The sequence below is a fragment of the Gorilla gorilla genome, chromosome 9 (assembly GCF_029281585.2).
Source record: "Gorilla gorilla gorilla isolate KB3781 chromosome 9, NHGRI_mGorGor1-v2.1_pri, whole genome shotgun sequence".
Lineage (NCBI taxonomy): Eukaryota > Metazoa > Chordata > Mammalia > Primates > Hominidae > Gorilla > Gorilla gorilla.
In genome coordinates, this window is record NC_073233.2 from 79,407,341 (window position 1) to 79,420,892 (window position 13,552).

Sequence of the window (13,552 nt, forward strand, 5' to 3'; positions counted from 1 at the left end):
GGAGGTAATTGAATCATGGGGGTGGGTGTTTCCTGTGCCGTTCTCATGATAGTGAATAAGTCTCATGAGATCTGATGACTTTATGAATGGGAGTTTCCCTGCACAAATTCTCTTATCTTGTCTGCCGTCATGTGAGATGTGTCTTTCACCTTCCACCATGATTGTGAGGCCTCCCCAGTCAGGTAGAACTGTAAGTCCATTAAACTTCCTTCTTTTGTAAATTGCCCAGTCTCAGGTATGTCTTTATCGGCAGTGTGAAAATGGACTAATACAGATGCCAATCACGAGTCCAGCCTCCTGAGCTTCTAACCGATGGACTATAAATCAGGGTTTACACTGATACCTGAAATGAGTGGCTGAGGCATAGCTCTCTGTCCATCAAGGTTTACTAAGCCTGCTTTAAGGCGCACCTGAGAAAAATGCAAGATGCAGGCACATCTGTGGCTGTTTTCCCAGAGAGATTTTTGGGAAGTTTGGTATTTATACATTTCCTTAAAGGGGAGCCGGCAGGTAGGAAGAGGCAGGTAAGCATTAGGCAAATGATTGCATTCCTGTGAGACTTTAGTTAGTGCCCAGTAAATCTACATTTTACATAAGGTAAGGTGAACGTTTGAAGAGAAAAAGGGACTAAAGGAAGAGTCGCTTGTGCAGACCTCTCTGGGCAGATGGAGGAGGGACTGGTGTCATCTTGTTTTTGTTCTGCTTCTGGGAAGATAAACTCATAATCTATACGATCAGTGTGGAATGGAACACTTTCGTTTTAGGAGCTGGACTTGGATTGCAGGCCTGAAGTCACAAGGGGCACGTCCTTGTTGATGGCAGGACGCACGTCTTGAGAGGTTTTGCAACCAGCATGGCGCATATTTATGAGTGATTTGTGGAGGAAGTGTCCTGAGACACCTGAAGCCTTTGCCATTTCCTGGGCCTGGCGAGCGAAACACACAGCAACACAGGCTGTGGAGGAACAGCACTGCTTTTGTGAGAGGGTTTGGGGGTTCTGAGATTTTTATTTGCCTTTACTCAACACCACCCTCCTTGGGTTCGATAATCTGCTAGAACAGCACCCAGAACACAGGGAAACACTTGCTTATGTTTACTGGTTTATTATAGAGGATGAGACACAGACGAACCCCCAGGTGAAGAGGCACCGAGGGTGAGGTCCAGGACAGTCCTGAGTGTGGGAGCTTTGTCCCATGGAGCCAGAGTCATCGCTCTCCCGGCGGGGGGATGTGTGCACCAACTGGAAGCTGATGGGATCTCACTATTCAGTTTTGCAGAGCTCTCACCTGCAGCCCTCCCCGTCCTGGAGCTGAGTTCCCAGGCTCTTCTCACTGGGTCTTTCTGACCACCAGTCTCATCCTGAGGCCATCTAGGGGCCCCACCCTAAGTCACCTCATTAACATAAACACAAGTGTGATCTAAGGGAGCTTATTAGGAATAACAAAAAACAAACAAACAAATAATTAAAAAACCCAAGAAAACAATATCCCTCAGAGAAATTGCAAGGGCTTGAGGAGCTCTGTGCCGGGAGCCAAGGAGGAAGGTCAAGACCGTCTCTTCTCACACAGTGAAAGCTCCAGGTCAGTGTGCTTTGCGCATGTCCATGAGTCCTTTCCAACATTTGGTTCTGTGCAACTGCTGCAGGAGGAAGCTATTACGAATCAGGGAAGAAAACAGCCGAGCTTTTAAAAAGGCTTTGAGACTGGGCGCAGTGGTTCACACCTATAATCCCAGCACTTTGGGAGGCTGAGGTGGGTGGGTCATGAGGTCAGGAGTTCGAGGCTAGCCTGGCCAATATGGCAAAACCCTGTGTCTACTAAAAATACAAAAATTAGTTGGGCTTGGTAGCACATGCCTGTAATCCCAGCTACTCAGGAGGCTGAGGCAGGAGGATCACTTGAACCGGGAGGCAGAGGTTGCAGTGAGCTGAGATGGCACCACTGCACTCCAGCCTAGGCAACAGAGCGAGACTCCATCTCAAAAAATAAAAAAAGGCTTTGAAAGGCCCAATGTGGATGGGTACGAGCATTTAAATCCCCAGGGGTCCCTGCCTCGTTGAGTCACTAACAGCCTGCCAGCTCTATTTCCCCACAGCTCCTGAGAAAGACTGCACACATCGGGTAAGAGAGGCATCAGGGCCGCTGCAGGAGTGGGATGGAGAGGAGAGCCAGGCCACCCTGAGAGCCAGGCCACAGCAGCTGCAGGTGGAGGAGGGCCAGGGAGCCCAGGGTGGTCTGGAGGACAGACACAGGGGCTGCTGATGTCTGAGGAAAGCAGGAGAATGGACAGACGCCCTGCAAGCAAGATCCCAGATCTGCTCCAGAGAAGGGTCCCTTCCTGACCTCTAGCACTTGAGCCCATAGAACTGAATCTAGCTAACGAAGCCATGAGCCTGGAACTGCCCAAGGGGTTCACCTTGCCCACTGCCTGGACAGAGCTGATTCATCAAGACAGGGGAACTGCAATAGAGAAAGAGTCATTCACACAGAGCTGGCTGTGCGTGAGACCGGAGTTTTATTATTACTCAGATCAGTCTCCCTGAGCATTTGGGGAGCAGAGTTTTTAAGGGCAACTTGGTAGGTGGGGAGAAGCCAGTGATCCAGGAGTGCTGATTGGTCAGGGATGAAATCGCAAGGAGTCAAAGCCATCTTCTTGCACTGAGTCAGTTCCTGGGTGGGGGCCACAAGATCAGATGAGCCAGTTTATTGATCTGGGTGGTGCTACCTGATCCATCAAGTGCAGGGAGGGTCAGAATCTTGTAAATGACCTCTGGCTACATGACTCCTAAACCATAATTTCTAATCTTGTGGCTAATATTAGTCTAGTCCCCAGGCAAGAAGGCAGTCTGCTTTGGGAAAGGGTTGTTACTGTCTTTGTTTAAACTGTAAACTACCAAATAAATTTCTCCCAGAGTTAGTTCAGCCAACACCCAGGAATGAACAAGGACAGCTTGGAGATTAGAAGCAAGGTGGAGTGGGCTAAGTTAGATCTCTCACTGTCTCAGTCATAACTTTGCAAAGGCGGTTTCAAGCCCAGCTGCCAACCAGAGGAACTCACTCAACACGTGAGCAGCAGGCAGAAGCAAGAGCCTTCCCCTGAGAAATCGGAAGGAAATCCTAGCCACGCCCCCATAACCACTGACTGAACGGGACCCCTCTTGGCCAAGGGGGTGTCGACAAAAAGTGTCAAACTCTGTAAAATATTTAAAAAGATTCTGAGCCGAACATGACTGACGAATGGCCCGTGACACAGCCCTCAGGAGGTCCTGAGAGCAGGTGCCCAAGGGGGTTGGGGTGCAGCTTGGTTTTATATATTTTAGGGAGACATGAGACTTTAATCAAATACATTTAAGAAATACTAAGGCCTAAACTGTGCTGTTTTTTTTTTTAATCTTGCTCAAATTCCTATCTAATGGGTCTGCGCATTCCCTACAAATCATAAACTCTCATCAGACAGGTTTTGTTTAGCCCTAAATATTGTGACTTACTTTCCAACCCGACTCTGGCATAACATTACGAGACAAGGAAGAAAATCAAAATACTTTACCCCAAAACATGTTTCTTTGCCGTATTTTGAAATGGCCCTGCAGAGCGTCCTTTGTGGGGGAAAATTTGCATCTGCAAAGAATCTCTATTAACATAGCTAGATCTTTTTCTTCCAGACCCTCCCAGTCCTAAAGAGATTAACTAAGGTCTGAATAGGAAACATTTGTCATCTATTGTCTCTAAGGGCAGCCACTATCAGACTTCAAAAGAACTTTGGTCTCCACAATCTTTATCTTAACTTGAACTTTCCCTTTCTATCCATCCCAGGTCTTTAGACAAACTCAACCAACCGTCAACCAGAAAATGTTTAAATTTACCTATAGCCTGGAACCCCCTCACCCCCCACCCCCCACCCCCCACCACCCGCTTTGAGTTGTCCCGCCTTTCTGGACCAAACCAATGTATTTTTGAAATGTATTTGATTGATGTCTCCTGCCTCCCTAAAATGTGTATAACCAAGCTGTACCGTGCCCACCTTGGGCCCATGTTCTCAGGACCTCCTGAGGGCTGTGTCTCAGGCCATGGTCACTCATATTTGGCCCAGAATAAATCTCTCTTCAAATATTTTACAGAGTTTGACTCTTTTCATCGACAATACATTGGTTTGGTCCAGAAAGGTGGGACAACTTGAAGGGTGGGGAGCGCTTCCAGGCTATAGGTAGATGTAAAAATTTTCCGGTTGACGGTTGAGTTGGTCTAAAGACCTGGGATCAACAGAAAGGAATGTCTGGGTTAGGATAAAAGATCACGGACACCCAGGTTGTTATTTGCAGAGGAAGCCTTTAGGTAGCAGGCTTCAGAGACAAGAGGTTGTGAGACGTTTCTTATCCGACTTAAAGTCTGTGTGGATGTTAATGCCGGAGAGGTAGAATGAGGCATGTCTGACCCCCACCGCCCATCATAGTGTCTCGGGTTAAATTTTAAAACAGCCCTGGCTGAGGAGGAAGTCCATTCAGATGGTGGGGGAGGAGGTCTTAGAATGTTATGTTTGGTTAACCGGGAAACCTTGGAAGCTGAGTTCCTGGCTACGGGGGGATGGGAAGCTGGACTTGCTCCCTTCTCCCACTCCCTGGCCAGCCATGACCCAGATCCCTCCCCTCAGGGAAAACAGAAACCAGTTCTGTGGAGACTGCACTGCGGAGATCAGTGAACCCCTGACATTGCCTCCTCCTTCTTGATATGAGATCCATCACGGAGAGGCCCTGGCTATTCTAGGGAAGAGGCGCAAGGAAGGCTTCTGAGTCTGCTGCTTCACCTTTTGACATCAGAGGGCCAAAAACTCCACCCTCAGATCAGGCTAACACCTTTGGTTTTTGCACGTGGAGAGGGGGTGAAGCTGGATTGCGCATATGCCTGGTTTTGGGTCTGCAGAATGCAGCCATGGACTTTCACGGACCTTTGCGGTGAGTGTTACAGCTCTTAAAGATTGCACAGACCCAAAGAGTCAGCTGGCAGCAAGGTTCATTGTTTATTTATTCACGAAAGGGCAAACCTTCCACAGCGTGGAAAGGGACCCTAGTGGGTTGCCGCTGCTGGCTGTGTGGCCAGCTTTTATTCCCCTATTGGCCCCGCCCATGTTCCGTTCTGTCCTATCAGAGTGCCTTTTTTTCAATCCTCCCCGCAATTGGCTACTTTCAGAATCCTGCGCAGATTGGTGTGTTTTACAATCCTCTTGCAAGACAGGAAAGTTCCTGATTGGTGCATTTTACAATCCTCTTGTAAGACAGAAAAGTTCCCCAAGTCCCCACTGGACCCAAGAAGTCCAGTTGGCCTCATGTCTCAGTTTCTCCTCTTATCAATATTCATGTCCCTCCCACAGCTTATTGAATATGCATATTCAGCCACCCCCACTCAGTGTAGATCTCTGCTTTATTCTTCCCTCCCTCCAAGTGTTTGTTTCCAGCTTCCTACCAGAGGCTGCGCCTCCAACCAGTCAGAACAGCCACACTCAGCCCGCAGCACTTTATGAGAAGTAAAGCGCTCCTTTCCAAATTGACGACCTCGTCCTTCTTCGGTTAACACCTCCCTCTCTCAATGACGATGATGGAGCATGTCCAGGTGTTGGTGACACAGCCGCATGGCTGCGTGTGGGATAAATTTGCTGCCCCTTCAGAACTCACACCCCCCTGGAGTGGGACACACACCTCTAACAAACAAGGATGACAGCAGAGCCAGCTTGGCATCGTGGGAATCAATAAATGAAGCAGAAAATGCAAGGTGGTGGGGGTAGCTATCTCGGGACGGGGTGTCAGAGGTGGATCTGAGTTGGGCAGACAGGAGGGACGCAGTCCAGGTCGGTCCTGGGTGAGTCTGTTCCATGTAAGGAACTGCCAGCACACAGGACATAAGGAGGAGTGTGGTATGGCCCTGGCACCAATCCAGGGCTGGATGAAGAATGATTGAGGCAGTCTGAAGATGACACCAAGTCATTCTCCTCCCACGGAGAGGTGGACTTTCTCTTCTCTCTGCAATCTGGGCTGGCCTCAGTGACTTGAGGAGGGAGAAATACTCTAGGATTCCTAGCCTGGGTCATAAGGCGCCTTCCAGCCTCTGCTCGAGTGACCTCCTAGGAAGTACAGCTGCCCTGAGCCCACCATGCTGTGAGGAAGCCCAAGCCAGCCATGGGAAGAGGCCATGAGGTGGGGGAGGGGAGGGAGATCTGTCCGGCGTCACCTGTTGTAGCCATCCCACAGGTGTGTGAACACAGCATCTTGGACAAGCCAGCCCCAGCTGACATAATTTACAGAAAAACCAAGGAACCCTGCAGACAGCCGGAACTGAGGTCCCAAAATACAGCCCAGCCAAGCCATGCTGCCATCGTTAGCCATTGGTACCTTCCCAACTGAGACCCCACAAATCATGCGGCCTGTGCCACCATCCAGTGCCAGATCTGAACTACTGATCCACTGAGCTTTGGGCTGATTGGTTCTGCAACGATGGGTGGCCAAGGCCATGGTCAAATCCAGCTGGAGAGGTGGATGGGGCCAGTGTCAGGGGTTTGGATTTCACCCCAAGTCGGCTGAGGCACACTGGAACGTTGTAAGCCTGCACATCCACTCATCACACATTTGAACCACATCTGAGTGTGGACCGTACCGATGGGTTCCTGCACCTGCAGCCTCCACACCATTCCTGGTGCCCTGCCTCCTAGCTGGAGTATCCTTCCTGTCTCTTGGCTGCTCTTTGTTCCCATCATGGTCCCCCCACCACCCTCCAAGTTCTGCTCCAAGCTTTGTTTTCCTCCAAGAGAAGAACCTGTCCAGACAATAGTTTCAAAGCAGCGGGAAGCTCTGCTCACGTGTCCCCAAGGACCATGCTGTGTGAAATTCCCTTCTGTAATCACAGAGCCCATTGCCCTGGCCACAGGGATTGGTCCAGGAATAGGGTGGAGGTAGACAGAGGATGCCTCCTTCCCCACTGCTGAGAACCCTGCCATCCTCAGCCACAGTTGCCACAGAGAAGATACCACATCCCTGGGGGAATCAACAGGAATCAGGTAGAGAGTGGCAGTGCTCTGGGGAGGGAGGGCATCTCACAGCATCAAACGTCAAAAACCCACAACGTTGACCCAGTCCTGCCAAGATGGAACCCTGCATGAGCGTGGGGGATGGAGAGTTGGGGTGTTGCAAAAGACACAATACATGAATGATCTCAGGTAATTCTCATGCAACCCCCGGAGGCTGGTGTTGCTAGCACCCTTCTGCAGAAGAAGCTGGGGCTCGGGAGCTGACTGGATCTGCTCAAAGGCCCAGGAAGAATAAGAGTTAGGAACTGGGACAGACCTTGAGGAAGCTGCACTTCCTCCTGAGGTGAGCCAGCGTTGGAGCTGTTTTTCCCTTCAGTATGAATTCCACAAGGAAATCATCTCAGGAGGAAGAGCTCATACTTGGATCCAGAAAATATCAACATAGCCAAAGAAAAACAATCAAGACATACCTCCAGGAGCTGTGTAACAGCAACCGGAAAGAGAAACAATGGTGTGTTCCTATGTGGGATATAAAGGGCCCGGGCTCAGGGAGCTCCACACCTGCACCTCCTTCTCACCTGCTCCTCTACCTGCTCCACCCTCAATCCACCAGAACCATGGGCTGCTGTGGCTGCTCCGGAGGCTGTGGCTCCAGCTGTGGGGGCTGTGGCTCTGGCTGTGGGGGCTGTGACTCCAGCTGTGGGAGCTGTGGCTCTGGCTGTGGCTCTGGCTGTGGGGGCTGTGGCTCTGGCTGTGGGGGCTGTGGCTCCAGCTGCTGTGCACCCGTCTGCTGCTGCAAGCCCGTGTGCTGCTGTGTTCCAGCCTGTTCCTGCTCTAGCTGTGGCAGGGGGGGCTGTGGCTCCTGTGGGGGCTCCAAGGGAGGCTGTGGTTCTTGTGGCTGCTCCCAGTGCAGTTGCTGCAAGCCCTGCTGTTGCTCTTCAGGCTGTGGGTCATCCTGCTGCCAGTCCAGCTGCTGCAAGCCCTACTGCTCCCAGTGCAGCTGCTGTAAGCCCTGCTGCTTCTCCTCAGGTTGTGGGTCATCCTGCTGCCAATCCAGCTGCTGTAAGCCCTGCTGCTCCTCCTCAGGCTATGGGTCATCCTGCTGCCAATCCAGCTGCTGCAAGCCCTGCTGCTCCCAGTCCAGATGCTGTGTCCCTGTGTGCTACCAGTGCAAGATCTGAGGCTCTAGTGGGAAACCTCAGGTAGCTCCTGAAGATCTGTGCTTTCCAACAAGTGACTACCCTTGAAGCACATCCCCTTCTGGATCTGAAAAGAGCCCTTGGCTCAGGGTGTCTTTTTCCAGCCCCTGAGGAAATGGAATGAACCACTCCCTGCCCATTCCCTATAAGGATATCCCAAGACCCAGGCAATTTTGCCCCTCTTTCCCACATGCCCCCATATGTCTGAGCCAAACTGCACTGGGGGCTGCCCTCATGCCAAGCAAGAGCCTGGAATTCCCCTTCTTGATAATTCCATGGGAGACAGCAAACCCTTCTTTCCTTTGCCTGCCAGGAGCTTCACGACATTTGCAGATGGATGTCCTGCAACCCAAATGATCACATGTATCTGTGGAAATCCAAAATGCATCTGGGTGCAGCACTAAATAAATTCTCCACCCCTCAGCCTTGGTCTCACTGACTTTTGTCTTCCAGCCTCTGTCTCATTGGCAAACTGGCCACATGTCCTTCCCCTCCTCCCTGATAGCTTATTGCTCCCACTGCTGTAACAGTGTGCCAGGCCCAGCTCCCATTCCAGAAACAGTTGTTGAACTGATTAATGAAGGAACCACTAGCAGTATGTATGAATGAATGAAGACGAGGAATGAATGAGTGAATGAGTGAGTATCTCTCATTAGTACACAGGGAGTCCCAGCTGTATCTCAGTGGGATTCAGTCTGTCTTGGTTGGAATTTGGACTCCTACTTCTTCCCCATGGGAGGATATGTTTGGGAGAGAAGGAGAACTTTGCCCTCAGTGCCTAGGAAGGGATGTAATGGGTGTTCTCTGGGTCCAGCCAGTCCCCAGTTTGTGGGTCAAGCCAGGAGAGGGGGAAGCGAGACTAGAATGAGCTGTGTCCCTGAGATGCTCTGTAGGACAACACTGGAAAATGTGCTGCTTCAGGAATCCAAGACGGTGTGGCTGAACACAGGCTGAAGTGCACCCTCCATCTCTGGGCTCAGAGTGAGGAGGAATCCAAGTGTCCACAGGCTTCCCAGCTTTGGTTTGGCACAGGGAGGAACAGAAGGGACTTTTCTCAGCCTGATAAAGGCCATCTACCCACAGTGAACACGGTGCTTAACTGTGAAAACCTGGATGTTTTCCCCTAGGATCAGGAACAAGAAAAGAATGTCCACACCCACCACTTCTATGCAACATTTCACTGAAGCTATAGCCAGAATAACATAACAGGAAAAGAAAATAAAGCCATCCAGGTAAGAAAAAAGGAAGCAAAACTATCTCTATTCACAGAAAACCTCATCTTGTATACAGAAGATGCTGAGGGACACACACACACACACACACACATACACACAACTATTAGAGCCAATAACCAAGCTCAGCAGAGTGCAGAACACAAGGACTATACACAATAGTCAGCTGTGTTTCTTTACAACAGCAAAAAGCAATGCAAAAAGGGTGTAAGGAAACAATAAAATTCCTGGGAACAAATGCAACCAAAAAAGTACAAGACTTGGACACTTAACACTACAAAACACCATTGGAAGAAGTTAAGGAGGACCAAAGTAATGGGGGAAAAAATCCTATGTTCATGTATTGGAAGACCTGATATTGTGAAGATTGAAACACTCCGAAAAAAAATTGTTCTACCAATTTAATGCAATTCTGATCAACATCTCAGATTTCTTTTTTCAAAAATTGGCAAGTTGATCCTAAAATTTATGTGGACATTCAAGGGACCCTAAATAGCTAAAACAATCTTGAAAAAGAAAAGCAAAGTTTGAGGACTCATGTTTTCCAGTTTCTAAATGGGCTGCAAAGCTACAGTCATCAAGGCAGCATGGCTCTTGCATAAGGATAGAAAGATGGATCAATGGAGTAGGTTTGAGACTCTTGAAGTAAAGCCTCACAGTTGTGGTCAATGGATTTTCACAGGTACTATACAATTCCATGGGAAAGGAGGAATGTTTTCAACAAACAATGCTGCTAAGACAACTGGATGTCCACATGCAAAAGAGTGAATTTGAATCTTGAATTCATACCATATACCAAACAAACAAAAAAAAAAATAGAAAAAATAGATCAATGACCTAATTGTAAAAGCCAAAACTAGAGGATTACTAGAAGCAAAACAGGTTAAGTTTTCATGACCTTGCAGTATGAAATGGTTCTTAGATAATGACACCAAAACCACAGGGAAAAACTAGATTAACTAACTACATCAAAACGAATAGTTTTTGTGCTTCTAAGGGCACTATGAAGAAAATGAAGATACACCAACAGAGTGGAAGAAACTACTTTGAAATCACATATTTGATAAGAACTTGCATCTAGACATATAAAGAATTCTTACTACTCAAACACACAATCCAATTAAAGACTCAGCAGAGGATTTAAATAGGCATTTTCCAAAGATATACAAATGGCTAATAAGCACATGAAAGGGAGCTCAACATTGTTAGACATCAGGGAAAATCAGGGAAATGCAAATCAAAACCACAATAAGATAGCAGTTCACATCCTCTGGGATGGCTATTATCAAAAAACAATAAGAAGCACTGATGAGAATGTGGAGAAATGGGAGCCCTTGTGCATTGGATGAAAATAAAAAATCATGCCACTACTTTGAAAAATAATTCCTCAAATGTTCCATGTAGAGTTACCATATGACTCAGCAATTCCACTCTTAGGTAACTACCAAAGGGAACTGAAATGTATACCACATAAAAACTCATATGATGATATTCATAGCAGCCTTATTCTCATTTGCCAATAAGTGGAACCATCTAAATGTCCATGAACTGATGAGTCGGTAAACAAAATGTGGTATAGTCATACATGGACATATTCATATTCTGGATGTTATCCCCATATCATTTTTAAATTTTAGTGTTTTAATGTTAAAAATGATAGACAATTGTAGAAGACAACAAATTACTCATAACCCCAATCTCCAGAGTGCTAACATTTTGGTTGTTCCCATGTAATTTGTGTATTCGGGCATCTCATGACCTCTCTATTACCCAAGGTCATCACGGTATTCTGCTTGCCAAGGCACAGGCTCTTCACTGGCCCCATAACAATGACCCGAGCCCCCATTGCAGGCAGAGGGTTGCATGTCCCACCTGAGTGAGTTTATGTGGGAATCCCCAGGGCCTTGCGTGTTCTCCATGCCTTGGTGGAGCGGCCCCTGCTTCTCCCCCAGGGGGTGTCTGCAGCCCCTTCCCTGCCTCCTGCCATTCCCATGGGTGGTGCCAAGAGAAGCTTTAGGGCAGCCAAGCTCCTCCTTCCTTCTTGGCATCAGCTAGAGGTTCCTACGAATGCTAATGGTTGGGGGCATGGTGGGGAGAATTCATTATTTCTTCCAGCACTGCTCTCTTAAAAATTTGTATTATCAATAGTTTAGAAAGGTTGTTTTTAGTTTCATAGCTCACTATCAATAACTATGTTAATTTTTAGGATTATCAAATTTGGGGTGATGTCATCGAATTGCTTTCCTATATGAGATGTAGTATTTGGAAGACATTTCTGAAAACCAGCTCTGCCTCTGTACCTTTCCTTTTTTTTTTTTTTTTTTTTTTTTGAGACAGAGTCTCGCTCTGTCACCCAGGCTGGAGTGCAGTGGCACAATATTGGCTCACTGCAAACTCCACCTCCCGGGTTCAAGTGATTCTCCTGCCTCAGCCTCCAGAGTAACTGGGACTACAGGTGCCCCCCACCATGCCTGGCTAATTTTTTTTGTATTTTTAGTAGAGACGGGGTTTCACCGTGTTAGCCAGGATGGTCTCGATCTCCTGACCTCGTGATCCGCCCACCTTGGCCTCCCAAAGTGCTGGGATTACAGGTGTGAGCCACCACGCCCGGCCACCTCTCTACCTTTCAAACCTTGTTTCTCCTCTGCTGCCCACAGGTAGCCACTGAAGGATGCATGGTATCATGACATAATCTACAATCTCTGGCCATTCATCTTTGTGTCACCATACTGGGGCAAATTGTCACAGTGGATGGTAGGAGTAGTCCTGGAAGTCATTCATCCTCTAAAGGATAAGAAACTATTGGAATACAGTTGGAAAGGACTCTGAATTCATAAATGTATCCCACTGAACCAACCCCAAAATGACTAATGCCCCAGCAATATTACTTTACACAAAGCCTCCTTTGGGCTAAAACCCTAACCCTGGTACATGCACTTGAATAGATACACTTAGCTTGACTTTCTTTCATTTCTTATCCTTCCCCATTTCAACTTCCCACACTCTGGACAATGAGACGGGCGACATCCTGTGCCTGTGCTGGCGTGTAGGCCGTCTCCTCCCGGACAAGCTCGCCTGTTTCTGCTTATGCTGTTCTGGGAGCCACCTCTCTTGTGTAACTGGGGATGATGGTGGGTCCTTGAGTGGCGACTGCTTCAGATGAAGTCCCTGAAGGGGTCTTTCTAATGGAGATGGGACTACCTTAGCTGGGGGTGGGTGGGTGTGAGGGGGTGACTAGGGTGGGCCAGGACAGGCTGCTTAGAGTTCAGGGAAATTTGGGGATTCCAAGTTTTTGGCTCACCTATGTCCACCCGGATGATTTCATCCCAAGAGTTTCAGCAAATGCCTGCTCCTCGCCAGTTGTGTCCCTACCTTATAATTAGCACCTGATTGCAGGGCTGTGCATTTTAATTGCCATTCCAGCTTTGCAGCCCCCACAGTCAGGTGTGGGTGCAATCCCCAGACAAGGCTGCTCACAATAAAAGATAACGACACCCCAGGGTGCTCTGACTGTAGTTATGGTGTTTTTTTAAAAATTTTTCATTCTACCAGTTTTTATTTCTTGCGCAATGACACCGTGACAGCCACAAACAAAATAACTCTGAAAATAAGGGAAACTTGCCCATAATCCCTTTACTCTAAAGCATCAAGTTCTTATATTCCATGTCCTCATGAAAATTCATTTGTTTTTCTGTTTTTTTACAGAATTGCGGAAAAAACATTTGACAAGGAGATATACACCAAACCCAGCTCTTTTGTTTAAAAGCCGATTGCAAAAACACAGAACGAATGACCTGGTTTAATGGTGGCTAAGAACAATAGAAAAAGGGCCTGGTTTATTTGAGTTAAATTTGAGCTCAGGATGAGGCTAGGGTGTGGTGTTGCTGTCAAAACCCACTCTGTGGTCTGAGGGTGGATTCGTAGCCACACAGTGTCCAACTGAGGGGTGAATGAGCCCCTCCTCATCAGCCCATGCTAGTTCCTTTAATGGACTTTTTTTTTAGAGCAGTTTTAGGTTCACAGCAAAATTGAGAGGAGTGGGCCACGACATCCCCTGTGCTCTAAAATGAGAGCGCTTCCTCAGAGTCCATGGCAGTGGGTCACTCTCTG

General features: G+C 48.1%; 1 protein-coding gene across 1 annotated transcript; it reads left to right on the top strand.

Annotated features, from left to right (window-relative positions):
• Nucleotides 1–7,343: 7,343 nt before the first annotated feature.
• On the top strand, nt 7,344–8,619 carry LOC134756461 (keratin-associated protein 5-9). Its single transcript, XM_063693304.1, has one exon. It carries the CDS (start codon nt 7,389–7,391, stop codon nt 8,190–8,192), a length of 804 nt encoding a protein of 267 aa, XP_063549374.1. The 5' UTR covers nt 7,344–7,388; the 3' UTR covers nt 8,193–8,619.
• The last annotated feature ends 4,933 nt before the right edge of the window (nt 8,620–13,552 follow it).